The sequence below is a fragment of the Silene latifolia genome, chromosome X, assembly GCF_048544455.1.
Source record: "Silene latifolia isolate original U9 population chromosome X, ASM4854445v1, whole genome shotgun sequence".
NCBI lineage: Eukaryota > Viridiplantae > Streptophyta > Magnoliopsida > Caryophyllales > Caryophyllaceae > Silene > Silene latifolia.
Genome location: NC_133537.1, coordinates 210253868 through 210281121, shown reverse-complemented (window position 1 = coordinate 210281121; position 27254 = coordinate 210253868). Strand labels below are relative to the sequence as shown.

Below are 27254 nucleotides of genomic sequence, written 5' to 3'. Positions count from 1 at the left end.
GTTGCTCCTTTGGCTGTGAAAGTATGCTAGATGGAGCGGCGTTGAAAAAACAAGTGATTAGGCTTTTGAATCACTCCAATAGGAGCCCGGATGAGAAAATGACGTCCGTTTTACAATCCGAGCTCAAACAAAGAAGCTGTTCGCCAATCCGCGCGTCCCGAGACTGAAGACGCTCGTCTTCCCCAGAAGACGCCCGGGCAGAACCTCCAGAAGACGCCCGTCTTCCCCACAAGACGCCCGGGAAACGGCTCCAGAAGACGCCCGTCTTCACCCCAAGACGCCCGGGCACAGACCACCGAATCCGCCAGTCCCGTGCAAAAGACGCCCGGATTCCAAGGCAGACTAATTTCGTTTCTTCAAGCTTCAAGAAATATGCCCATCCTTCCAAAAAGACCGGCGTTTCCTGAAGTAGGGACTTAATCGTCATTTAAGCCCTTAGTTAACCCTAATTCCTACACCTAATCCCCACTATATATACCCCATTTGTAATAATCAAACCATCAAGTTTTATTAGACTATAATCAAGTTTCCTTCGATTAAATCAATCTTTCTTAGATTAGATTAGGAGTACATTAGAATAGATTAATCTCAATCTTTCCACAAATCTCACATTAATCTCTCCTTAATTATTGTTCATGTTTATTATTCAAGTTCATCACTTTTGGGTAATTGAAGATTATTTGGGTTATTATTGGAGGATTGACAACCCTTCATCAATTAATCAAGTTTCTTCTATTATTCTTTGCTTTATTATTTGGATCATCTCAAGTTTGGTATAATTCCTTTACTCTTTAATCTTTATTGTTCATTTCTTCATTCTATTATCATGTTTATACTTGTTGTAATGATTGACACCATTAATGACATGTTTCCCATGATAATGAGTGAGTAGTGTCTTAGCTAGGATTAGTGGGTAATTAGGGGAAACCAACATGGGATTGATTAATGCTTAATCTAATATGTTTTCATAATCAAATTGCTTGCTTGTTGTGATATCAACTTTATGCACATGTTATGTTTGATGAAATGCTAAGCCTATGAATCCTTGCATTTACAACCATCTCTTATCTACTCAACTTGACTTGTAAGATATAAACCAACTCGAGTCTTGTTAGACCATGCATAGAAGTTGAATAGGAGGAAAGTAAGTCGACTTGTAGGCGTTGTACAATCTAATCGATTCGGCTCCGGGACCCAACTCTTCCTATGAACCGTAAGACATAAACCAACTCGGTTCCTCCACAACATTAATTGCTTGCAACTTTGTGAACATGTTTGTATGATAAACTCCCATGAATCCCTTATGAACCCATGACATCCTAGCAATTTTGATCATTTGTTTACATTTTTCCCTTTATTGCTTGTTTTACTTTATTGCTTTTATTAGCCTAGGACACAACTACAAACCCAACCAAATTGTGACACTAGCATAAATTGAGATAAATAGACTTAGAGCCCAAAGCACACCGTCCCATGGATCGACCTCGACTTAACCACTAACTAGTTGTTTGTTGAGTATTATAAATGTGTTTTGATTGGGTGTACAACGACACGCCACCATCACCTACTAATTGACTCATTGTGAGTGGAAAAAGTAGGCCACACCCACTAGTATTTGTATGTGAATTATATACATTTGCATGCCTATATATACCCAAGTCCTTCCATCATTTCTTAGGTTGAAAATTTGAACGAAAAAATTGGTCTTTGGTTGTTTGTTTTATGCACCATCAAAAAACCAACTTTTCCTTCTTATTTTGTTCATCCTTTTACATTAAAACACATATAAAAGTAAACTAATAAAATTATCAAGGTAATAATATTAGTTAGTATATCAAAAATACATACATAATACTCAAATAATATCTAGTTAATATTATTTGTAGTAAGTTTTGGGCTACTCTTGGGTGCACACCAAAGGAGACCATCTATTTTGGTGGTTTGGTGTAAGAGGAGGATCATCCACATTTAAATAGCTCAAGAGCTACGAAGATAGGCGATCTTTGTGGTGCCTATTTCGCCTTATACCCGATGTAAGGAATTTTCCATCTCAAAATATTTGCATGCATGTACATTTTAGACCGTCACATAAAATTAGTAAGTAATTTTATCATCATTAGATGAGTCTTACATGGTCTAAAATACTAACAAGTGGTATCAGAGCATTGTTACATGCATGCATGTAGTCTTAAGACGATTTTATTAATTTATGAGATAAATTAATAAAATTTGATATTTTGTTGTTAAAATTAGTTTTATCACATAATATGGTCTTGCATGTAATTAATCTGGTTTTAAAATGATATGGGGCGAAAATTTGATTTTGTTATATTTATTCACTTTTTATGACTTAAAATGGCATAAAATTGAGTAAAAATGCACTAAAATTAATTAAGAGTTAATTAAATTATGTTACATATTATTTTTATACATATTTATTTATAAATAACCACATACATGTTCTATTTATGAGAAAAAAAAAGAAACTTTAAATTAATGTGATTAATTTAGGCAGTTTATTGATTTTTATTTGATAAAAATTGGTAAATAATGGTTATTTTACAAATAAATATTGATTTAATTTTTGGGCTCGAAATTTTTGGATTTTAACCTCCTGGAAATTTTTCCAATATGTACAAAATTTTATTTCAAAGTCGTTTCAATTTTTATGATTTTATTTAGAATTAAATCGTAAAATAGCCGTTTTACCGAGAAAAATTGTGAAATTGTCTTAAATAAATTTTAAAACCAAACATTTTCACATGCATTTCATTTTGGTGAAAAACCAGAATGTACAAAATCTTAAAATTTATTTTTCCATAAATATTTTAATTAAATTGAATTTTTTCATAATAATTGTGAATTATTATGTCTTTTTGTTATAATTTTTGTTTTAATCCCATATAAATTCTAGATAATTTGTGAGAATAATTATTTTGATATTAGACCAGATTAGTATGATGATTAAATCTTAAAATTGTTTTAAGAATTGATTATGGATTTTTATTGGTAAAAATTCCGTCAAAGCAAGCTTAAATGATCTTTGTTGGTAAGTTAGACGATTTGGCATGACATTTTATATAATGCATCTTTATAGTTCATATGGATGAATGTTTTTTTTATATATTTTAATTATATAATTTTTCCTAATATGGCCATAGGTAGACGTTCGTATTTTCCGTAATGTAAGGGAATATCGACTTGTGTTGTAATTAATTGCGATTTCGCATCGCCCAATTTGTAATTAATTAATAGTTTTTATTTTTATTACAAATTGTATGATAAGAAATTGTTATGTAATTTAATTATTAGTAGTTAAAAGAAGCATCTAAAGATGGAGTTTTCATGAAGACAGTGTTTTCAGAAAGGCGTTCCGAAATCCTAAAGAAGGAGGCCAATTGTATGAAGACTCAAGGGACCAAGGAGTTGGTTTATGAAGTGTAATAGTTTAAGTTAATTAGATTAACTAGGTGGTCATATTAGGATTTAATTTGTTATATATGTATGCATTCATGCCAAATCGTCACTACATATTTTATTTTGTTGTTATCCATTTAATTATCTAGCATTCACCAATTTCGTTCACTTAAAAGTGATAGACAATTAAATTGATAAGATCTCTCACCTTTAATTAAAAATTGAGATTAGCCTTACCAAATAATAGCACCTATGAATCCCTTCTTCATTAGAGGTAGGTTCGGATCACCGAGGTACACTCTTTTTACGTTGTGTAAGTAGGGTAATAAGAGTTATTACGTGTGAAAATTGGTTGGACTCAATGGGATTAATATGGGTTGAATCGGTCCACCGCGCCCATATTTATTCTGGGACTAAAAGATAGATTTTAATAGAATCAGTCGACCAAGAGTTCTAGTAGTAGAATCAGGCAAAATTCTTGACTCACCAAATTTATGTAAATATGGGTTGAATCGGTCCACCGTGCCCGTGTTTATATAAAATTGGATTTTGGAATCATTTATATAATTCAGTGGGATCATTATATAATTGGGAACTTGATAAAATAGTTTTAGAAGTAAAATGTTTAAACGATAAATGTTAATTTTCCTTTCATTTCCTTTGTAGTAATCACGATGGCTTCCACTAGTCAAACCGCCACTATATCTAAAGATTCATGGCTTAGTTATTTTATGGAAAAATATGTATTAAAAGCCGACGGTAGTAATTTTAAAGATTGGGAGGAACAACTTCGATTAGCTGCCACAGGTGATGGCAAATTACGCTACCTTGTCGATCCCTCTCCCCCTTCGCCCAGTTCTAGGGCCACTACCGATGTAAGGGAGGCTTTTAATGATTATCAAAAGGAATTTGCTGCAATAAAAAAAATGTTTTGATTTTTTCAATGGATCCTGCTTTACAAAAGCAATGTGTCAAGTTCCACAATACACATAAAGTATTCTCGAGGCTTTCTACTATGTTTTCTCAAGCCACGAGGATAATTCAGTATGACACCGCAGTTCGTTTCTTTGAGGCTAACCTCAAAGATGGTCAACCTGTGAGTTCACACGTACTTAAAATGATTGAGTTTGTTGAAACTCTAGAGGGGTTGGAATGTAAGATTCCCAACGAGCTTGTGGTGGACCGAGTTCTCCACTCTCTTTCTCACGTCAAAGGATATACCCAATTTAGGGTAAATTATAATATGACGAACATGAGAAAAAGTTTACATAAGCTCCATTCTCTGCTTGTGCAAGCAGAGAAGGACATGGGATTGAGTGGGAGTACGAGGAGGGATGTACTTGCGATAAACGTGAAGGGGAAGAAGCAGTTTAAAAGGAACGCAGGTAAGAAGCCCGTACAGGTGGAGGGCAAAGGTAAAGCAATTGTGAGTTGCTCTACCAAGCCTAAGCCTAAGAAGGGTAATCCTATTAAAGATACTTATAATTATTGTAATAACAAGGGACATTGGAGGCGTAATTGCACAAAATACTTGGATGACATTAATGCTGGCATTGTGAAGCCAACATGTAATTTCTCAACCGAATCTTTTATGATAGACATAAATTATGCTTCAAATACAACTTGATAATTAGATACTGTTTATGGTTCTCACTTATGCAATTATTTGCAGGGCCTAAAAAACATAAGAAATCTAAACAAGTGTGATGTTGATCTCCGAATGGGAAACGGATCTAAAGTAGCTGCCGTTTCAGTAGGAACCTATGTACTTAATTTAGCTTCGGGGTTGCAGTTGTTTCTTAATAATTGTTATTTTGTACCGACGTTGTCTAGGAATATAATATTAGTATCTGTGTTAGACACAGAAGGTTTTTCTTTTGTTATTAAAGACAAACGTTGCACTTTTTCCCATAATGGGATTGTATATAGCGAAGCTATTTCAATCAATGGTATTTATATTCTAGACACTTGCAACGATGTTTATCATTTAGATAATAAAAGACTCAAAAAAGGTGATCCTGATTAATCTTATTTATGGCATTGTCGATTAAGACACATTAACGAGAAACGCATTAAAAGACTAGCGTCGACTGGTATAATTAAACCTTTTGATTTCGAATCATTTTGTACAAGTGATTCTTGTCTTCTTTGCAAGATGACTCGTGCACCCTTTCTAGGAAAAGGATCTCGAGCTAGTGAGTTGTTGGGTTTAATACACACAGATGTATGTGGTCCAATAACAGTCACTGCTAGAGGCAGTTATGACTACTTCATTACTTTTACCGATGACATGAGTAGATATGGGTATATCAACTTAATGAGGTATAAAAGCGAAGCTTTTGACAAGTTCAAAGAGTTTCAGAATGAAGTAGAAAACTAATTAAATAAGAAGATTAAAATATTACAATCAGATCGTGGTGGGGAATATCTATGCAATGACTTTAGGGATCACCTTAAAGACTATGGTATTGTATCTTAGTTAACTCCTCCTGGCACACGACAATTGAATGGTGTAGCTAAAAGGAGGAATCGAACTTTATTAGATATGGTCCGATCAATGAAAAGTTAAACTGAGTTACCTAAGTCATTTTGGGGCATTGCCATTTCATCTGCGATACGCTCACTTAATCAAAGTCTCACTAAAGCAACTGACAAAACTCCATATGAGATATGGAAAGGGAAGGTCCCGAATTTGCGATACATGAAAGTATGGGGTTGTGATGCTTATGTCAAGAGAAAGTCTGACGATAAGCTTGCACCTCGTTCTGATAAATGTATTTTTGTAGGCTACCCTAAGGATACTTGTGGATATTACTTCTACAACAGTAACGAGAACAAAGTGTGTGTGGCTCGTGAAGCCGTCTTTCTAGAAAAAGAGTTTATTTCTAGAAGACGGTGGGAGAAAATTTCAACTTAATAAAGTTCAAGAGCCACAAACTGAAATGACAGTACAAGAAGATGTTCCTTTTGCGTCTGAATCGGCTCCTTATGAACCTAGGAGGTCAGGAAGGGTGAGTCACCAGCCTCATAGATACCTTGGTGTTATCGAGGAAAATGGTGACTATGAGGTTTTGCTTTTGGAAAGTGATGAACCTAAGACCTACAAAGCAGCTATTACTTGTTCTGACTCTAAGGTATGGCTCGAGGCCATGCAATCCGAAATAGATTCCATGTACGATAAACATGTATGGGACCTGGTTGACTTACCTAAAGATGTTCGACCTCTTCAGTGTAAGTGGATATTTAAGATTAAAATCGGCATGGATGGACATAAAGATGTCTACAAAGCTAGATTGGTGGCAAAAGGTTTCACCCAGGTTCATGGTTTACACTATGATGAAACTTTTGCACCAGTTGCTATGCTTAGATCTGTTCGGATAATGTTAGCGATTGCTGCATTTCATGATTATGAGATATGGCAAATGAATGTCAAAACCGCCTTCCTGAACGGGTTTTTGGAAGAGGAAGTGTTTATGAAACAACCTGAAGGTTTTGTGGATCCTAAAAATCATAACAAAGTATGCAAACTTAAGAGATCCATTTATGGCCATAAGCAAGCGTCAAGGAGTTAGAATCATCGTTATGATCATGTTATTAAACATAATGGTTTTTCTCGAAGTGTTGAGGAACCATGTTTATACATGGAGTTTAGTGGGAGTAAAGTTGTTTTCTTACTTCTTTATGTGGACGACATATTACTCATTGAGAATGATGTAAATATGCTTGCTTCTGTCAAGAAGTGGTTAGAAAATCACTTCCAAATGAAAGACTTGGGAGAAGCGCAGCGCATCTTGGGTATCCAAATCTATAGCGATAGATCCAAAAGAATATTAGCTTTGAGTCAAGAATCCTATATCGATAAGATTCTTGACTGATTCAATATGAAAAACTCCAAGAGTGGTTTTTTACCTATAGGCAATAGGATTACTTTGAGTAAGTCACAGTGTCCTACTGAACCTAAGTATATTGAACGCATGAAATCAATTCCCTATGCTTCTGCTGTTGGATCGATCATGTATGCTATGATGTGTTCTCGTCCCGACATCTCGTATGCTTTAAGTATGACGAGTCGTTATTAGAAAACTCCAGGTGAGAGTCACTGGATAGCCGTCAAGAATATTCGTAAGTACTTGAGAAGGACTAAGGATTCATTCTTGGTGTTTGGAGGAGAATTTGAATTACGTATAAGAGGTTATACGGATGCCAGTTTCCAAACCGATAGGGTTGATTTGAAATCCCAGGCTAATTTTGTCTTTTTGTTGAACGGAGGGGCGGTTTGCTGGAGAAGTTTTAAAGAGTCTTTGACTGTTGATTCTACAACAGAAACTGAGTACATTGCAGCCTCTAAAGCTGCAAATGAGGCTTTTTGGATTAGGCAATTCTTAGAGGGAATGAAAGTAGTACCGACCGCCGAGGATCCTATCACTTTGTATTGTGATAACAGTGTTGGGAAATGTGTCCTCAACAATAGTGCGATCACATGATTTAAATATCATTATTAAATCTCATACTAAGAATACGTGAGGGATGATTCTTTATACAGTTGACTGACCGTCATTAATCGGTAATGATTGGCTAACTAGAGTTTGACATTACTGTCGTGTGACGGTGGTGGTCAGTTGATCCCTTTAGGTCACACCTATAGGATGAGGCCCAAATAGATATTTAATTAATTGTATGCGATACGAAATAATTAATTCCTTAATTATGGGAGTGCAATTTTGCGTCTTATTTTAATGTGATTAAATAAGATTAAATTTAGTAATTAAGTGTTATATTACTAAAATTGTTGAGGTATTATATAAGTTTTGAAGTAGAGGTAATTAGTTATTTAAAGTTACAAGAAGTTGTAATTTTAACCAACTAGTAATTATGGGACCCAGAAGAAAGTTAAAAAAAAAAAAGAATGAGAAACCCTAGAGAAAACCTACGCAGACATCAACTAGGGCTTCAATTTTCTGCTTAATTTCACCATTATGGCACGTAATTCTACAAACAAAACGAAATCCAAGCATGCTAGTAGGATTACTAAGGTGAAATCTGGTGGAAAAAGTAGTATTACAATTCAGGAATTGAGGAAGAAAGGGCCGTCTGAGACTGATGTTATTCGAACAGTTAGCACACAAGAAGTGCATGGAATCCCTGGACTGTCCTTTGAAGATGATGAAGAGGAAACCATTGTTGAAAATAACCTATGGATTACCAAACGTGGAAAGAAAACATTAGTAGAGGAAGAGGATGATGAGAATGATGCTAATTTTGTTCAGTTCACAAAGGAGGACATACATGATAAAATAGAGTATTGGAACAAATCAATCTACTGCTTTGTGTTGGGTGCTAATCCTCCTTGGGAAGTATTGGATGGTTATATCCATCGAATTTGGCAAAAGCACAATATTGATAAAGTTTCTTTTATGCAAAATGGAGTTTTCCTCGTCAGGTTTAAGGAAACAAAGAACAAGGAGGACGTTCTCAAGGCTGGGTATTTTATGTTTGACAATAAACCACTGATAGTGAGGCCATGGAATGTGAATGTGGAACTCACAAATGAAGATGTTAAAAATGTCCCTACATGGATAAGAATTCATGAACTGCCTCTGCGTTTCTGGGGTAAGTGCCTGCCTGTTATAGCTGATCTGGTTGGAAAGTACCAGAAAGCAGATCAGGCTACCACAGACAAGACGAGACTGGGTTTTGCCAGGGTTATGGTAGAGTTAACTGTTGGCAGAAAATTTCCTAACAAAGTGAAGTTTCTTGATGAAGAGGGCAAGATGATAGCACTGAACATTGAATATGAATGGAAGCCATCTTTATGTAGTATATGTAATGGCATTGGTCATGAGAGCCATAACTGCAGGAAGAATACTCCCTCCACTGGAAAGAAACCAATGCAAATTCAGAAAATTTGGAAACCTGTGAAGCCTAAACCTGATCAGCAGCCTCAAAGACAAGAAAAGACTGGTAGCCCTACTCCTGTCAGCTCAGTTATGGAGAAGGGCAGCACTAGTGCCACTGTGGTGATCAGCACTCCTGTTAATATCAGTAAGACATCTGTCATAAATGAAAATACCCCAGCAACTGGGAGTGCACAAATTGGTAACTTAACTACTGAACCCCCTGATAAAAATGCATAATATAGGCTTTTGGAATGTGCGAGGTTTGAATAATGTAAATAAGCAGAATTTTATTAAATGGTTTATTCATAATGATAATTTAGGCTTGTTTGGTTTCCTGGAAACCAAAATAAATGGCAAGAATGTTCATAATATATCCTCATCTATGTTGGAAGGATGGAGTGTTACTACCAATAGTAACTATCATAAGGGAGGAAGAGTTTGGCTTTTATGGAGACCTATTCAAGTGCTTGCTTATGATGCACAATTCATTCATGCTAAAGTTACTTCTAGAATTACCCTGCAGGCCTTTCATTTGACTATGATTTATGCATTTAATGATGGCCAAGATAGGAAAGTTTTATGTCAGCATCTGGAGCAGTTTCAGACTCAATGTTCAGGCCCTTGGGCTTGGGCAGGGGATTTTAATACAGTGATCAATCCTGCTGAAAGATTGGGTGGTCAGACCAAGCAAAGTGATATGGATGACTTTATTGATTGTATAGCGACCTGTGGCATGACTGATATCCCTGCTACTGGGGCTTACTATACCTGGACTAATAAGCAAGAGCCTCAGTCAAGAGTGTATAGTAGACTTGATAGATTCCTGATAAATCAAGAGTGGGGGGATCAATTCCCTGATATGGCTGCTCATTTTCATCCTGCTGGACTGTTTGACTACAGCCCATGTATTGTCAGTCATAATCAGATAGGAGGCATGAAGAGAGCCAGTTTCAAGTACTTCAACATGTGGGGTAAAGCTCCAACATTTATTCCAAAAGTTCAAATGGTGTGGCAACAAGAGCTTCCTGGCCATAAAATGTTTTGTGTTGTGAAAAAATTGAAAGCTTTGAAACCTGTTCTAAAAGAAATAAATAGAGAATGGTTCTCTGATATTGAAAATGCTACTGTACTGGCAGAGAAGGAGTTATATGCAGTGCAAACTCAGTTGTATTAAGACCCTCAGCAAGCTGATCTCATCCAGCAGGAAATAAAAATCTCTGATTCTTTGAGGAGATTAACTGAGGCAAGGGACAGTTTCCTCTTGCAGAAGGCTAAGGTAAAATGGACTGAATATGGGGATAGTAACTCTGCTTATTTCCATGGTGTCATCAGAAAGAGATGCAATCAGAATAAGGTTATTCAAATTGAGGATCAAAATGGTGTGATGTGTAAGGACAGTCAGAGCATTCAAAATGCCTTTCTTGAGTACTATACACAGCTGTTAGGCAATCACAAACCTACTGAGATGGTTAGAAATCAGGTCATTAATGTTGGGAAATGCTATACTCCAGCACATATAGATATTCTGAATTCTCCTATAACTAATCAGGAAATTAAGCAGATATTCTTTGAGACTCCCATTGTAAAATCTCCTGGACCTGATGGCTTTACTAGTGGGTTCTTTAAAGATAGTTGGGAAATTGTTGGAGATGATATATGTGAAGCCATTAAATACTTCTTTCACACAGGTAAATTGCTCATTCAGATAAATGCTACTAATATCACTTTGATTCCTAAATGTGATAGACCTACCTCTGTTAAGCAATTTAGACCTATAGCTTGTTGTAATATGTTCTACAAAGCTATTTCTAAACTGTTGTGCAATAGATTGGCCTTGGTGTTACCTGACCTTATCAGTGCAAATCAAGGGGCATTCATCAAGGGAAGATCTATTATTGAGAATGTCCTTATATGCCAAGACATAGTGAAGCTATACAACAGGAAGGTAGTATCACCTAGGTGTCTCTTCAAAATTGATTTGCAAAAGGCTTATGACACTGTAGAGCGGGGATTTGTGGAGCAATTATTTCAGAAAATGGGATTCCCTGAAGATTTTACCCATAGGGTCATGACATGTGTGATTGTGTGAAGTCTACAACCTTCTACCTATGTCTAAATGGTAGTTCTTTTGGATACTTCAAAGGCAAACGAGGTCTCAGACAAGGAGACCCTATATCTCCTCTTATATTCAGAGTGTGCATGGAGTATCTCACAAGAATGATAAATTTTGCTACTAACAGATGGCCTTTTCAGTACCATCCCCTATGCAAAGGCATCAAACTGAATCACTTAATGTTTGCAGATGATCTATTGATGTTTTGTAAGGGCAATGCTCAATCTAATATGCTAATGATTAGAGCTTTCTCTTCATTCTCCAAGGCTTCTGGATTGGCCATGAATAATAATAAATATGAAGTGTACTTCAATGGGGTTACACAAGAGCTTAAAAATGACATCCAACAAGTCACTGGGTTTGTGGAGGGGAGCATGCCTTTCAGGTATCTTGGAGTGCCAATACAAGCTGGAAAACTCACCAAGAAAGAATGCAACATCCTGACTGAGAAGATGGTTAATAGAATTCGAAGCTTGGGGGCCAAAAAGCTATCCTATGCAGGGAGAATTGTGCTTATTAAATAAGTGTTGAATACTCTATATTCATATTGGGCTGGTATATTCCTTATCCCTAAAGCTGTGATCAAGCGAATTGAAGCTATATGTAGAAACTTCCTTTGGGAGCTCTGACTACCATAGGGTCCCCCTGGTTTCTTGGGACACAGTTACTCTACCAAAGGACAAGGGAGGTCTAGGGATCAAGAAGGCAGGAACTTGGAATGTAGCTATTGTAGCTAAATTAGTGGATTGGATTTATGGGAAGGCTAACAGGCTCTGGATCAGATGGATTAATCAAATTTATCTGAAAAATGGGGACTGGCATAGCTATAAACCACATGCTGATGCTGCTTGTGCTTGGAAACAAATTTGCAAAGTGAAAGAATTGATGAAGACTGCATATATACACAGTCAATGGACACCTGACCCAAGTGGATACACTGTTAGGCATGGGTATGAATGGCTAAGACATACACAACCTAAGAAAGACTGGTATAATGTAGTTTGGAACAAATGGAATGTGCCAAAACATGCTATAATTACCTAGCTATATATGAATAAGGGTCTGAATGTCAGAGACAAACTGCATAAAATTGGATACTGTCAGGAGAAGGCATGCTGCATTTGTGAAGATGCTGATGAAACTGAGGAGCATCTATTCTTTAGTTGTGAGTACAGTAGGCAGCTGCTGCAATGTTTAGAACACTGGTGGTTTCAAAATAGATGTTAACATGAATATTACAGGGAGAACGGGAGTGAAATCTCAGGCTCATGCTATGATTTGGGCTGCTTGTTGCTACTACATCTGGCAGCAGAGGAACAATGAAAGAATGAATGGAGTCCTGGTTAAGCCAGCTGGCCTGGCTGAGAGAATGATAAAAGAAGCTAAGCATAGAATCAAGAGCATGGTTGGCAGGAATATGCAGAGAGGAAAACGTGAATGGCTGAACAAATGGGGTTGTATAAACTCTATTGTTGGGCGTGACAGACGGATAGGTGTGGATTTCTTTGCATATTTGTTCTTTTTTTTTGGTCTGAGTTATACTTGTATTAACGGCTTATGTTAATAATTGTTATAACTATGTGTGGTTGTAAATTTTGACATTTTGTCTTTTTTTTATATATATATTCTCACATTTCACCTAAAAAAAAGTAATTATGGGACCCATTATATGATGATATAATGGTAGTATACTACTCAAAAAGTGGAGTGTATATTATATTATTAATTGTAATATTTAAGTGTTAAATAATTACATTAATAATTAAAAAATGTAAGATAATTAAACATATGACTTATAAGCATTTGTGGGACAAATGATAAAAGGCATAAATGGACCATATAAGACCAATATTTCGGCCAACATAAGAGCACATAAGATGCTCTTTTGTCTTGTGTTGATGTTGGTTATTGTGTGATTGTGACACATCATGCTAGCTCTAATCATGCCTACATCTTACACACTCTACCTACAATTAACAAACAAGTAAAAACAAAAGGCAAAAGATTCCTCCTTTGCCTTATGCCAACCGGTTTTGGCATTACAAAAGAGCATTTGGTTGCTCATTTTGCTACTACTTGTTTTGTTAGTTTTTGCTTGTATCTCTCTAACTTTCCTCACATGCAAATTGTAACAAAGCTCTCCATAAATACTAATACACATCATATATTACTTGAGATAGTAATACAAGATCATTAGTATTATTAAGGTAATATTTCTACTAAATATCTAGTTAATATTAGTAGGAATTTTTGGGATTAATCTTGGGTGCAATTTATTGGAGTGGCTTCTATACTTGGAGTCTTAGGAGGATCATCCATCATTATAAGCTCAAGAACAAGTGAAGGAAGGTGACCTTACTTGTGCCCATAATTTCGAACCAACCAACAATGTAAGGAACATTGTTTTTCTTTATAAATCTTTCATTTTGTTATTCATGCACTAGATCTAAAGAACAAATAATTAACAAGTTAATTAGTTCACTATTAGAGGAGTCTAATAATAGGTATATGAACTTAAAAAGTGGTATCAGAGCATAAGGATGTTGCATGCATAATCGGTTATTGTTTTTCCGAGTTAAAAGGTTAACATATAAAACTAAAAATTTGTGATTTATGAGTATAAGCCACGAAATCACCATGCATGTTATATATTCTGGTCCTAAAATGTTTTTAGGTTATTTTTATAATTTATGGAAATTTATTGCTCATTTTAATGATTTTTAGTGATTTTATTACATTTTTATGACTAAATTGGGAATTAAAATGCTAAAAATAGTTAAACTAAGTTTCTGACCTTGGAAATTTTATATGACCTCACATGCATATTTTACAAGTTGTGTGTAAAAATTCAAGTTAATTTGATTAATATTGCTTGATTTATGATTTTTATGAAATAAAAATGGATTAAAAGAGGTAAAATGGTTAAAATTAGTTAAATTTCGAATTAAGCCATGATCTTTTAATATGATGTCACATGCATAATTTACAGAGAGTATGTAAATTTCTAGATTTAATGATCTTATTTTGCATGATTTATGGATTTTTGAGTAAATATGACATAAATAGTGACTATTTTAGAAAAAAATAGCTAAAACATATTGCATGGCTTGAGAAAATAATTTTAATTTGCATTTATTTCCCAATAATCAGATCTAAAGTTGTAAAAATTATTAGATTAATTTTCGGATACTTTATGTATTTTATGAGATAAAACCGATTAAAATGCAACTATATTTTCTCAAAATAAATTCGATAATTTTAACCATGTTTTTTGAAATTATGAGGGTCATGGGATTATTCCAGAATGTTCAAAAATTTAAAATTGAAATTTTGAAATTTTTATAAATTAATTTGGATTTATTTCATATAAATAATGATTTTAAGGTCAAAAAATGAGCATAAAAATTAAATCAAGTTGAATTATTATCAAAAATTTAGTGATGACTAATTTTTGAGTCCTAAAATGTGTTAGGATAATTAACTTGAGCTTAGATGTGATTTAAGTGTTAATTAGTGATTTTAAAAGGTTATTATTACGCATTTCCATGTAACCGGGTTATATGTACGACATAAGTTAAATAGGGCGATTTGGCACATGATTTTGCATGATAGGTACATATTATAATGCTGCATATTTCAATTGTTGAATGTCTTTTATTTATATAATTTTGAATTATGTAATTTTATCTTAGTATGGCCTTAGTTTAATCGATATTACCCGTAATGAAAGGGAATATTGATTCGATTGTAACTTAATGTGATCTCGAATCACTTTTATTTTATTTTTATTAGTTTTTCCATTTTACAAATGTATAATAGGAATAGCTTTGTATTTTTATTATTATTTGTAATTATGGAGCATCTTCAAGACGGTGCCATTAGGAAAGGTGATCCGACGAAGACGATGTCTTGGGAGGCGTGCCAATTGAAGATTCAAGGGACCAAAGGAGTTGGTTTCCGAATATGTAATAGATTATTTGATTTTCTATTTTAGGAAGGCCATACTAGGAATTTTATTTATTGCTTTGCATTTCTTTTAATATGTTGCATGCATTGCCAAATCGCCATAACAACACATGCATATCATATCGAGTCATCGACCGTGTCAATTATAATTATCATAGTTCACCACTTTAGTTCATTTAAAAGGGGATAGATAATAAATTGACAAGACCTCTCACATATAATAATTGAGAAATAGCCTTACCAAATAGTAGAAACCCATGAAGTACCAACTTCATAAGGGAGTTAATCCGGCTTCACCGTAATACAAACCTTGTTACGTTGGCGAAGTGAGGTAGTAAAACGTTATTATATCGAAATTTGGATTGAGCTCAACGGAAGTATTGTTGACCGTAGTCGCATGTGTTCCGGGCTAAAGATGAAAATTAGAGTAATTTTTATCGACCGAGAGTTCTAAAAGTAGAATCGATTAAAGAGTTAATCCACCGTGTTATATTAATAAGGGATGAATCGGCTCACCGTGCCCGAGTTGATATGAATTTGGATCTCGGAATCATTTAAGTAGTTGGGTGGAGGTCACTATATAAATGCAATACTTGTAGTTAAATTCACGAGTATTATTAAAACGATAGATGATAATTAATTCCTTCATTTTCTATTTTGTAGTTAATTATTCGCAATGAATTCATCTTATACTCCTACACCAATCACCTTAATTCATAGCTCCAATCATACGATGAAAAATGCTCCGATTATGACAATGATACGATTAGAGAATTACGCGTTGGCTTTAGTGAGGATGGAAATCTTTGTCTTTTTACTACTTCTTCACCTCCCACTCACATACTCATGCCTACCTCTCAGGTAAGAGGTTCATATGAGGGGAATCTCACAGATTCCAAGATATCCTTGTTTGATGAAACAAGGAGAAATATCAAATTAAGTGGGAGTTCTAGCAAGAGTGTCCTTGCAAATGAAAGGAGTATTGGTATTAATAAAGGAAAAGCAAAGAAAGGTAAGAAACCCAAATCCGATTGTGAATTGGAAGTTGATAGTGAGACTACCACAAAACCAAGATGGGTATCCAATCCTACCATGAATATCATTATTTTAATGTCATGGGCCAATGGAAGCAAAAATTGCCCCAAGTATTTGGATGATATCAAAGTTGGGCTTGTTACTCCAAGTGGGACTTGGAAATGTGGAAAAGCTAAACAAGAGTGATATGAATTTCCGACAATGAAATGGAGCTCGGGTAGCCGCCACTTCAAAAGAAATTTATGTACTTGTTTTTGCTAATAACTTTGAGTTATAATTTACATAATTGTTATTATGTATCCACTTAGTCTAAATCATTATTTCCATTTCAATGTGAGACATGAAAGGATCTATATTTCGTCATCAAAGACAATTGTTGTATTTTATTGAAAATAGACATGGATGTGAGCCATGTCACTTATCTTTATGATACACAAGTTTTAGACAGTTCCAACTCATGTAAAGATATCTACATAATACGATCCAAAAGACTCATAACTAGTAATCCAAATGATTTGTACATTTGATTTTTCAATTAGGTTACGTAAATGAGAAACGCATTAAACGCAAGTGTCGACTAGAATTATTGGACCATTTGATTTTCAATCATATGGAAGATGCGAATCTTGTCTCCTTTGCAATATAATTCGTACTTCCTTTAGTGGTAAAGGAACACGAGCAAGTGATTTGTTAGGACTAATACATGCCGATGTATGTGGTCATACAAGCATCACCGCAAGGAGAGGTTATGACTACTTCCTCACTTTTAACAATGATCTAAGTAGATAAGGGTATATTTACTTAATCAAATATAAAGTGAAGCATTTGAGAGATTTGAGAAATTTCTAAAATGACGTAGAGAACCAATTGAATAAAGTTCTAAGCATTACGATCCAATCGTAGTGGCAAAGATCTTAGTAATAAATTTGATTTATTAAAGATGGATTATGACCTAGCGTCACTACCCATAAGATCAAACTAATATGAGTTGGTTTGAGTTGTTGAACTCAATTTTTGGAATTTGCAATCCAAAACGGACAAGTAATTCTAAACGGATGGTCAACCATGAGATACCTAAAATAGAGAGTCTATTAAACAGATGACATGGATAAGACTCGTATATTATCAAGCTGCCATGTTAGGACGGCCTTTTGAAAGCTAATACATAGTCTAAGTAAAACTCCTAATACTCCGTTAAATATATATGTTTGTGACTCACAAAGCTATCTCTCTTGAATATTGATATATTTCTGAGAGATAGAGTGGGAGTAGATTGAATCGTCACAAACATCTCTTATAGTTGAAATGTTACTTTGTGAAAGTAATAGAATTATAGAGTGGGAGTTGGTATTGAACTATTATCTATGAAGATAGTATGAGAGCATAGTTCAGTGGGAGTTTATCGCACATGTCTTATTGTTTAAAAATATTACTTTGTGAAAGTAATAGTATCATGACCTTGTTACATACGAGCCGAAGCATTACAATCCGAAAATTGTTACTCAAAAGTAGATTTACTTTAAGGCGCGGGTCTCCTCAAAAGTAAATAGAGCTCCAGAGTACACAAATGCATAAGATTTACATGAAGATGTTGATCAAGATAAATTGTGTTAGGAATTGCCGCATTTTATTTTAATGATAAAATGGCAAATAGAATTCGCTTTTCTAAAATGGGAATTTAGAGAAGGAAGTGTTTGAAACACAAAACCTTAGATGAAGATCTAAGAATCCTAACATATTATGCGTAGCTATCTTAAGTGATCACAAGATGGTCTTAAACTAGCATTAAAGGATTATACTTTTCGTTCATGTGATTATAGTGAATTGTTTCATTCACATGATTGAAGAATCATGATATACATGAAGTTAAGTGGGAGCTAGAATTGTTTCTCCATGTCTTATATGTTGATAAGATATTACTTATTGAGAATAATATACCAATGATCTCTTCTGGTAAGAGTAATTGGGAGACATGGAAAGGGATGCAAAGTGTTCTAGATTTTGAATCTTTGTGAGAGAATATTGGCATAGAGTTGAGAGTCTTATGAGGATAAGATCTTTCGTATCTGTTGTTACATCAACAAGGTTTAATGGTTTATTCATGATGATGAAAGTGGAATTACTATGATGGAATCATAGTCGTTCACTGAACCCATTAAGTTCTTGATTACATGAAATCGATTGCTTATGTTTCCGCCATTAGAATGATTATGTATGCCAACAGACGCATGTACGGTGATGAAACATATGCCTAGGACATGATAAGTCAATAACAAGATAATTCCCATCATATGGCTTGTGACAGCCTTAAAGAACATCCTTGAGATTCTTAAGAAGAATTATGGATTCGTTCACATGTTTGGATGACAAATTAAGATAGGTGTTGAAGGGTTACACAAACTTTAGTTTCCAAATCAAAAGGGATTTGTTGAAATCCTAGGATGTCATATTGACTAAGGAGTAAGAGACTAAGAAAGGTGTTTTAGTTTCGCGCATTGCAAATTCTACAAAAGGATTCTAAGTAAGTTGTGATAAAATGGTCAACGTAGGGATTAAGGGTGAATCCCTCCACAAATGACTTTATCACTAGTTATGCGATATCAGTGGGAGCATCTTTCAAGTTAAAGAGTCCAAGTCTAGCAATAAGTCCAGACATATACTTAGACATGAATTCAAGGTATTAGAGATAACATCGAATTGAAGGAAATAACAATTAATAAAGGTGGAATATATGGATATCGGGTATATCCACTTGCCAAGCTTGTATTGCATTTTAATTAGTGTTTATAATACACTAAAGATTATAGAATATGAAGTAGTAATAGTGTATTGACTGTTCATATGTGGTAATCACATTTATCGTTTGAGTTTTATTAAACTCACCCGCTACCTTGTCGTATCCGAATGGGTTGGAGAGACAAATTGAACCCCATTAAAGTGAACTGGATTGACATGGAATTCGCCCCTAGTTACTTATATGAGGTGACGTCTCGAAGTGACTAGAGTGTGATGCGATTGATGGCAGGTTCAAGTGGCATAGAGTCATATGGGATGACTAGTCGATCACATAGGCAGACTGTATGGGACAATCTGTCGGGCAGTGACCGCTTATAGAGTTCTGGTAATTCATAAAGCCTGGTCGTGGCAAGAGGTACTATAGTATTCTTATGAGTCAATTCTTCTGACTAGAGACTATTCACCCAAGTTGGCACAACTTCTGATTAGCTTTGATTTATACTCTACGATTTCGTAAATGAGGTCAAACTGGGTATATTTTGGGTTATGATGGACTGTGGTTGAACGAAGGGAATAGGGCAATAGGAATTGTCCACCCCTTGTCAGGATTGTTTGAAATCTCAAGGGCACTCGAGGAGTAATTAACTGGAAATGCGTGGCCACGCTCGGAAGGTATCTATGATAGATAATTCCGGTCAGACAGTTAATCTCCAGATCGAGAAAACCACTCAAGATATGATCAAATTTAAGTACGACCTGCAAGACACTTTGCATTGAGTGGGAGATTGTAATAGGACAAGAGAATTGGTGACGCACACTTGTCGAGGACAAGTGGGAGATTGTTGAGAAATGTGTCCTCAACAATAGTGCGATCACATGATTTAAATATCATTATTAAATCTCATACTAAGAATACGTGAGGGATGATTCTTTATACGATGATCGTCACCGTCATTAATCGGTAATGATTGGCTAATTAGAGTTTGACATTACTGTCGTGTGACGGTGGTGGTCAGTTGATCCCTTTAGGTCACACCTATAGGATGAGGCCCAAATAGATATTTAATTAATTGTATGCGATACGAATTAATTAATTCCTTAATTATGGGAGTGCAATTTTGCGTCTTATTTTAATGTGATTAAATAAGATTAAATTTAGTAATTAAGTGTTATATTACTAAAATTGTTGAGGTATTATATAAGTTTTGAGGTAGAGGTAATTAGTTATTTAAAGTTACAAGAAGTTGTAATTTTAACCAACTAGTAATTATGGGACCCATTATATGATGATATAATGGTAGTATACTACTCAAAAAGTGGAGTGTATATTATATTATTAATTGTAATATTTAAGTGTTAAATGATTACATTAATAATTAAAAAATGTAAGATAATTAAACATATGACTTATAAGCATTTGTAGGACAAATGACAAAAGCCATAAATGGACTATATAAGACCAATATTTCGGCCAACATAAGAGCACATAAGATGCTCTTTTGTCTTGTGTTGATGTTGGTTATTGTGTGATTGTGACACATCATGCTAGCTCTAATCATGCCTACATCTTACACACTCTACGTACAATTAACAAAAACAAAAGGCAAAATATTCCTCCTTTGCCTTATGACAACCGGTTTTGGCATTACAAAAGAGCATTTGGTTGCTCATTTTGCTACTACTTGTTTTGCTAGTTTTTGCTTGTATCTCTCTTACTTTCCTCACATACAAATTGTAACAAAGCTCTCCATAAATACTAATACACATCATATATTACTTGAGATAGTAATACAAGATTATTAGTATTATTAAGGTAATATTTCTACTAAATATCTAGTTAATATTAGTAGGAATTTTCGGGATTAATCTTGGGTGCAATTTATTGGAGTCGCTTCTATACTTGGAGTCTTAGGAGGATCATCCATCATTATAAGCTCAAGAACAAGTGAAGGAAGGTGACCTTACTTGTGCCCATAATTTCGAACCAACCAACAATGTAAGGAACATTGTTTTTCTTTATAAATCTTTCATTTTGTTATGCATGCACTAGATCTAAAGAACAAATAATTAACAAGTTAATTAGTTCACTATTAGAGGAGTCTAATAATAGGTATATGAACTTAACAAACAGTGGGGAAAATTTTCAAGCAAAAGAACCCATGTCTAGTAACAAGTCTAGACATTTACTTAGGAAATTTCATGTAATTAGAGATTTAATTGAAAGGAAGGAAATTATAGTCTGTAAGGTTGGGACAGCTGACAACATCGCTGATGCTCTAACCAAGTCATTGTCTCAAGCTAAATATGATAGTCATGTAGTTTCAATGGGATTGAGACGAATGCCAGAACTGTTGTAAATTATACGATATGTAATAATAAAATATTGTATTTATGATTTCATATATGATAATTACAGTTGATTGTATTCAGTTTTATATCTGAATTTAAATACTTTGTTTTGTCCAAATAGGTTGTAGTGACAATATCGAACCCTATTAAAGTGAACTGGATTAACATTGTATTTTGTCCCTAGTTACTTAATGAGATGACGTCTTGGAGTGACTAGATTGTAAGGCGATTGATGACAAGTTCGACTGTCATATGGTCATAGTGATGGCTGGTCGATTACGTAGGACGATTGTGAGACGATTTATCGGACAATGACCGTTTATAGAGTCCGTTTGCTGCTGGGTCATGGCGAGGATTTCTATATATTCTTTCGAGTCAATTCTTTAGACTGGTGATAATTTGTCTGAGTTGGTGCAGTTTTCCGGTGGCTTAGGTTTTTGTTCTAGGTCGCACCGTAAAAGGAGCCCAATGAGCATTTACTGGGTCATTGTGATCTGCATCGAACAAAGAAAATAGGTCAACAGGAGTTTCCACCCATGTCATATTTTATCTCAAGAACACTCGAGGAGAGGTGACTGGAAATGCGTGGCCACGCTGCGATGAAATCTAGAGTAGATTATCCGGTCAGACAGTCATTCTCCGGATCGAGGAAACCACTTTATGATATGATCACATGCAAGAACGACCTGAAAGACATCTTGCATTAAGTGGGAGATTTTATTGGACAAGAGAATTGGTAGCGCACACTTGTGTCGGACAAGTGGGAGATTGTTGGAGTAGTGTCCTCCACAATAAGTGCGTTTACATTTTAAATCTCGTAAGAGGAATATCAAGGATTTATATTATTTCTTTGTCAGCTGGTCATCATTAATCGGTAATGATTGGCTGACTAGAGTTTGACATTACTGTCGTGTGACGGCGGTGATCAGCTGATCCCTTTAGGTCACACCTATAGGATGGCGCCCAAAAAGAATGAATTAATTGTTTGTATGAGATACGAATAATTAATTCCTTGAATTATTTGACTTTTAGTTAGTCACATGTATGTATTATTTGATGACGGTTTATGAACTCGGGCCGGGAAGATTTATTGTTTAATTATGTGATAATTAATTAATAAATAAAATTTAGAATTTATTAATTAATTGTTAATTAATTAATTTTATACGATATTTGTATATGTTTTGAAGTGGAATGGATTAGCTATTTAAATTTTACAAGAGGTTGTAAAATTAGCTCAATGGGGTAATATTGACACATTGTTTGTTGATAAAATGGTCTAATGATTACTTAATAGTTAAGTAGTCATTAGTGGTTAATTTGTATCATTTAAGTGTTAAATAATTAAATTAATATTTAATTATGTTAGATAATTAAATATAAGACTTATAAGCATTTGTGGAGCAAATGTCGAAAGCCGAAATGGACCCGTAGGAGCCCATATGTACTGGTTTTTACACCTACTAATACACTCATTGTGAGTGGAAAAAGTAGGTCACACCCACTAGCATTTGTATATGAATTGTATACATTTGCATGCCTATATATACCCAAGTCCTTCCATCATTTCTTAGGTTGTAAATTTGAAGGAAAAAATTGGTCCTTGGTTGTTTGTTTTATACACCATCAAAAGACCAACTTTTCCTTCTTATTTTGTTCATCCTTTTACATTAAAACATATATAAAAGTAAACTAATAATATTATCAAGGTAATAATATTAGTTAGTATATCAAAAATACATACATAATACTCAAATAATATCTAGTTAATATTATTTCTAGTAAGTTTTGGTCTACCCTTGGGTGCACACCAAAGGAGACCATCTATTTTGGTGGTTTGGTGTAAGAGGAGGATCATCCACATTTACATAGCTCAAGAACTACAAAGATAGGCAATCTTTGTGGTGCCCATTTCGCCTTATACCCGATGTAAGAAACTTTCCATCTCAAAATCTTTGCATGCATGTAGATTTTAGACCGTCACATAAAATTAGCAAGTAATTTTATCATCATAAGATGAGTCTTACATGGTCTAAAATACTAACAATGTGAATGACATATATGGTTTTAACTAATACTTAAAGAAGCAATGATTATTCCAAATCATGTAATGTTTCGAATGAGTTGTCGAAAATGAAATATGTGTATATATGAACTTGAGTGGGAGCAAATGACTGTCATGTTAAGACATGAAGTTCAGTGGGAGCTGTCTTCCTTCAAGAATTGCATAACTTATTACTCATTGGAAATGATGTGCAAATAGGTTTTCAATTCTGGATGAAATTAGACATTATGCAAATCTATTAAAACATGGGATGTTGGATTGACACTTAGATAGGAATCTTATGTTGATAATGATCCTTCATCTTAATGATATCAACAAGTTAAGTAGTTTATTCATGTCAATGAATATAGAATTACCATGCTAGAGTCATGGTTATTCACTAAACCTAAGAATTGTTGTCTACATGAATTCGATAACCAATGTTTTCGCCATTGGTATAATCGTGTATGCCATTATGCACATGTCCTAGATGAATCACGTGCTTAGAGCATGATAAGTCGATAACAAGTTAACCCATATGAGAGTCATTGGTAAGCCTCAAGGAACCGTCATGAACTCTCAAGGAGAACTAATGGTCTGTTCTGGAATTTGGAAGGATACTTAGTTGCGTGTTAAGAGGTTACACAAACTCAAGTTTCCAAACTCGTTTGGATTTGAGAAAATCCTAGGATGGTTTTATTGACCTAAGGAGTAAATGACTAGAAAGGGTATTGTATTGCCAATCATTGCAAGTTTCTAAAAAATATACCTAATTACATTGTGATTAGGTGGAGTACTTTAAAACTACAAGTACTATTGTCCACCGAAACCCACATCACAAGTTATATGGTAATAGGGAGAGCTTCTTTAGAAAGCTAAAGAGCCTGAGTCTAGAACGCAGTCTAGACATGTAATTAGTGGAATTCATGCTATAAAGGATAACATCAAAATTGAAGGAAATAGCAATTCATAAAGTTTGAACACTTGGACACATGGTATGTTCACAAGCTAAAATTTTATTACGTTAGGCAAGTGCATAAGTACACTTATGATAATAAGACATAGAGTAGTAATATGGTATTGACTACTCGTGTGTGACAATCACATTTATTGTTTGAGTTATCGTTAACTCATCTTGTACTTTGTTACATCTAAATGGGTTGTTGAGACAATATTGAACCCCATTAAAGTGAACTGGATTAACATAGTATTCGCCCCTAGTTACTTATATGAGGTGACATCTCGAAGTAACTAGAGTGTGATGCGATTGATGGCAAGTTCAAGTGCCATAAAGTCATGAGAGATGACTAGTCGATCACATAGGCAGACTGTGAGGGACACTCTGTCGGGCTTATGACCGCTTATAGAGTTCGGGAAATTTTTATAGCCTGGTCGTGGCGAGAGCTACTATGGTATTCTTATGAGTCGATTCTTTGACTAAAGACTGTTCGCCTAAGATGGCACAGTTTCAGAGTGACTTTGATTTATGTTCTGCGACCTTCGTAATTGGGGTCTCACGGGCATGGTTTGGGTCATGATGAGCTGTGGCTATTCGAAGGGAAGAGTGCGATAGGAATTGTCCATCCCCGTCAGGGTTATCTTATATCTCAAGGCCACTAGAGGAGTAATGAACTGGAAATGCGTGGCCACGCTCGGAAGGTATCGATGGTAGATAATTCTGGTCTGACAGTTATTCTCCAGATTGAGGAAACCACTCATGATATGATCAAATGCAAGTACAACCTTGATCGGAGCCATTTGGTGTTCACAATTAAGCATATGTGGTCGTTGGTCAATGGTCGATACAAAACACAATTTATACTTCACAAACAACTCTACAATTAGTAAAGAGGCAAGTAAAGGTCGGATCCCAAGGGACGGGTATTGAAATGAAGATTCTATTGTAACTAGCGGTGTCTAGGGGTGTCACAAATTGGGTTGATGTAGAAGGTTACTAAACTAAAATATCAATGAAAATAAACTATTAAGGTGAATGAAATAAGGGTGTAAACAATTGATTAAAAGCACTAGGGTGTCATGGGTTCATAGGGGAATCATGGGATATGATCATACAAACATGTTCTCAAATTATAAGCAAGCAATTATTGTTGTGATGGATTGAGTTGGGTTATGTCTTACAATCCTAGGAAAGTTTGGGTCCCGGAGCCGAATCTCTTGGATTGTACAACACCTACAAGTCGACTTAATCTTCCCTACTTAACACATGCATGGTCTAACAAGACTCGAGTTGGGTTATGTCTTACAAGTCAAGTTGAAAGGATAGAAGATGATAGTAAATGCAAGGATTCATAGGCTTAGCATTTCATCAAATATAACATGTGCATGCATTAAGATCAAAACAAGCAAGCAAATAAGATATGAAAGCATATTAATTTAAGCATGAATCATTCCCCATGTTGGTTTCCCCTAATCACCCATTAAACCCTAGCTAAGAGACTACTCACTCATTATCATATTGATCATGCTAGAAAGGTTGTCAATCATACTAACATAATGAAACATGATGAATAAATGAAAATAATTAGCAATAATTAAAAAGGGATTAAGAGATTATACCTACTAATGATTCCAATAATAAAGCAAGAATAATAGAAGTACTTGAATCCTAGATTGAGAGGTTGTCAATCTCCCAATAATAACCCAAATAATCTTCAATTACCCAAAATAAAGTAAGAACAAGAGAGAGATTAAGGAACTAAAACTTGGATTAAAACTTGATTAATATTTGATTACAATATTGAAGAGAGATTTTATTGATATTAACTACACTAATTATTGATAAGAAGAACATGCCCCTCTAATTAGACTAATGGGGTATTTATAGTGAGAATTAGGGAGGATGCATTAGGGTTAACTAAGGGCTAAACTAGTAATTACACTTTTTAAGTTGAGCAAGGAGCCTCAGGGATTGTCCGAGAGAAGGGCTTCTTCATTTCGTAGCTTGAAGAACGAAATCTACTTTGTCTTTGTGATCCGTGCGGCCGGGAGTCGGGACGGCCGGATCTGGGATGGACAATCCGAGCGGATCAAGGAACAAGACGCACGGACTGGGCATGGGCAATCCGAGCGGATTCCTGGTGAGGACGCTCGGATCGGGCGAGGACGGACGGATTCTCTACAATCCGTTCGGATTGTAGCTCACAGCCTTTCCTTCTTCTTTTTCTTCCCTTTTCTTCATGAATTCCTTGGGGATTTCCTTGGGGACTCAAGGATCCTTTTCTCAACAATGCTCTTCTACTATGCTATGTACAAAGGCCTTCTAGTCTTGTCTCTCCTTGATGCTTGGTCATTGAATATGATCAATTTAGCCTTGTTTTGCCATGAAAATGCAAGATTCTTACTCCTTTCCTACCAAGGGATCAAAATCTCAAAGAATATGCAAAACAAAGATCTAAAGATAAGAAATGACCCAAATAGGCACTAAAAAGCATAGAAACAATGGTAATTCGGGGGCTAAATATGCGCCAATTATGGTCGCATCAAATATCCCCAAACCGAACCTTTGCTCGTCCCGAGTAAAGAGGTGACAAAGACTAGGACCAATACTAACCTAACCTAATAATAATAGCCGATATGAGACAATTAGCGGGTCTCACTCCGCCCCTTCAACTCACAACAAGACAACCATGAGGTAGGATGCCTTCTTGCAAGGCAAGGTGGGTCTTGCCAAAATGGC

The 27254-nt window shown here is 35.1% G+C and overlaps 1 protein-coding gene across 1 annotated transcript; it reads left to right on the top strand.

The window, feature by feature from the left end:
- The first annotated feature begins 11430 nt into the window (after positions 1-11430).
- Positions 11431-12991, top strand: LOC141619172 (uncharacterized). The gene is made up of 5 exons (XM_074436195.1): positions 11431-11518; positions 11617-11882; positions 12025-12423; positions 12532-12592; positions 12669-12991. The coding sequence occupies exons 1-5, from the start codon at positions 11431-11433 to the stop codon at positions 12989-12991; spliced, it is 1137 nt and encodes a 378-aa protein (XP_074292296.1).
- Positions 12992-27254: the final 14263 nt, after the last annotated feature.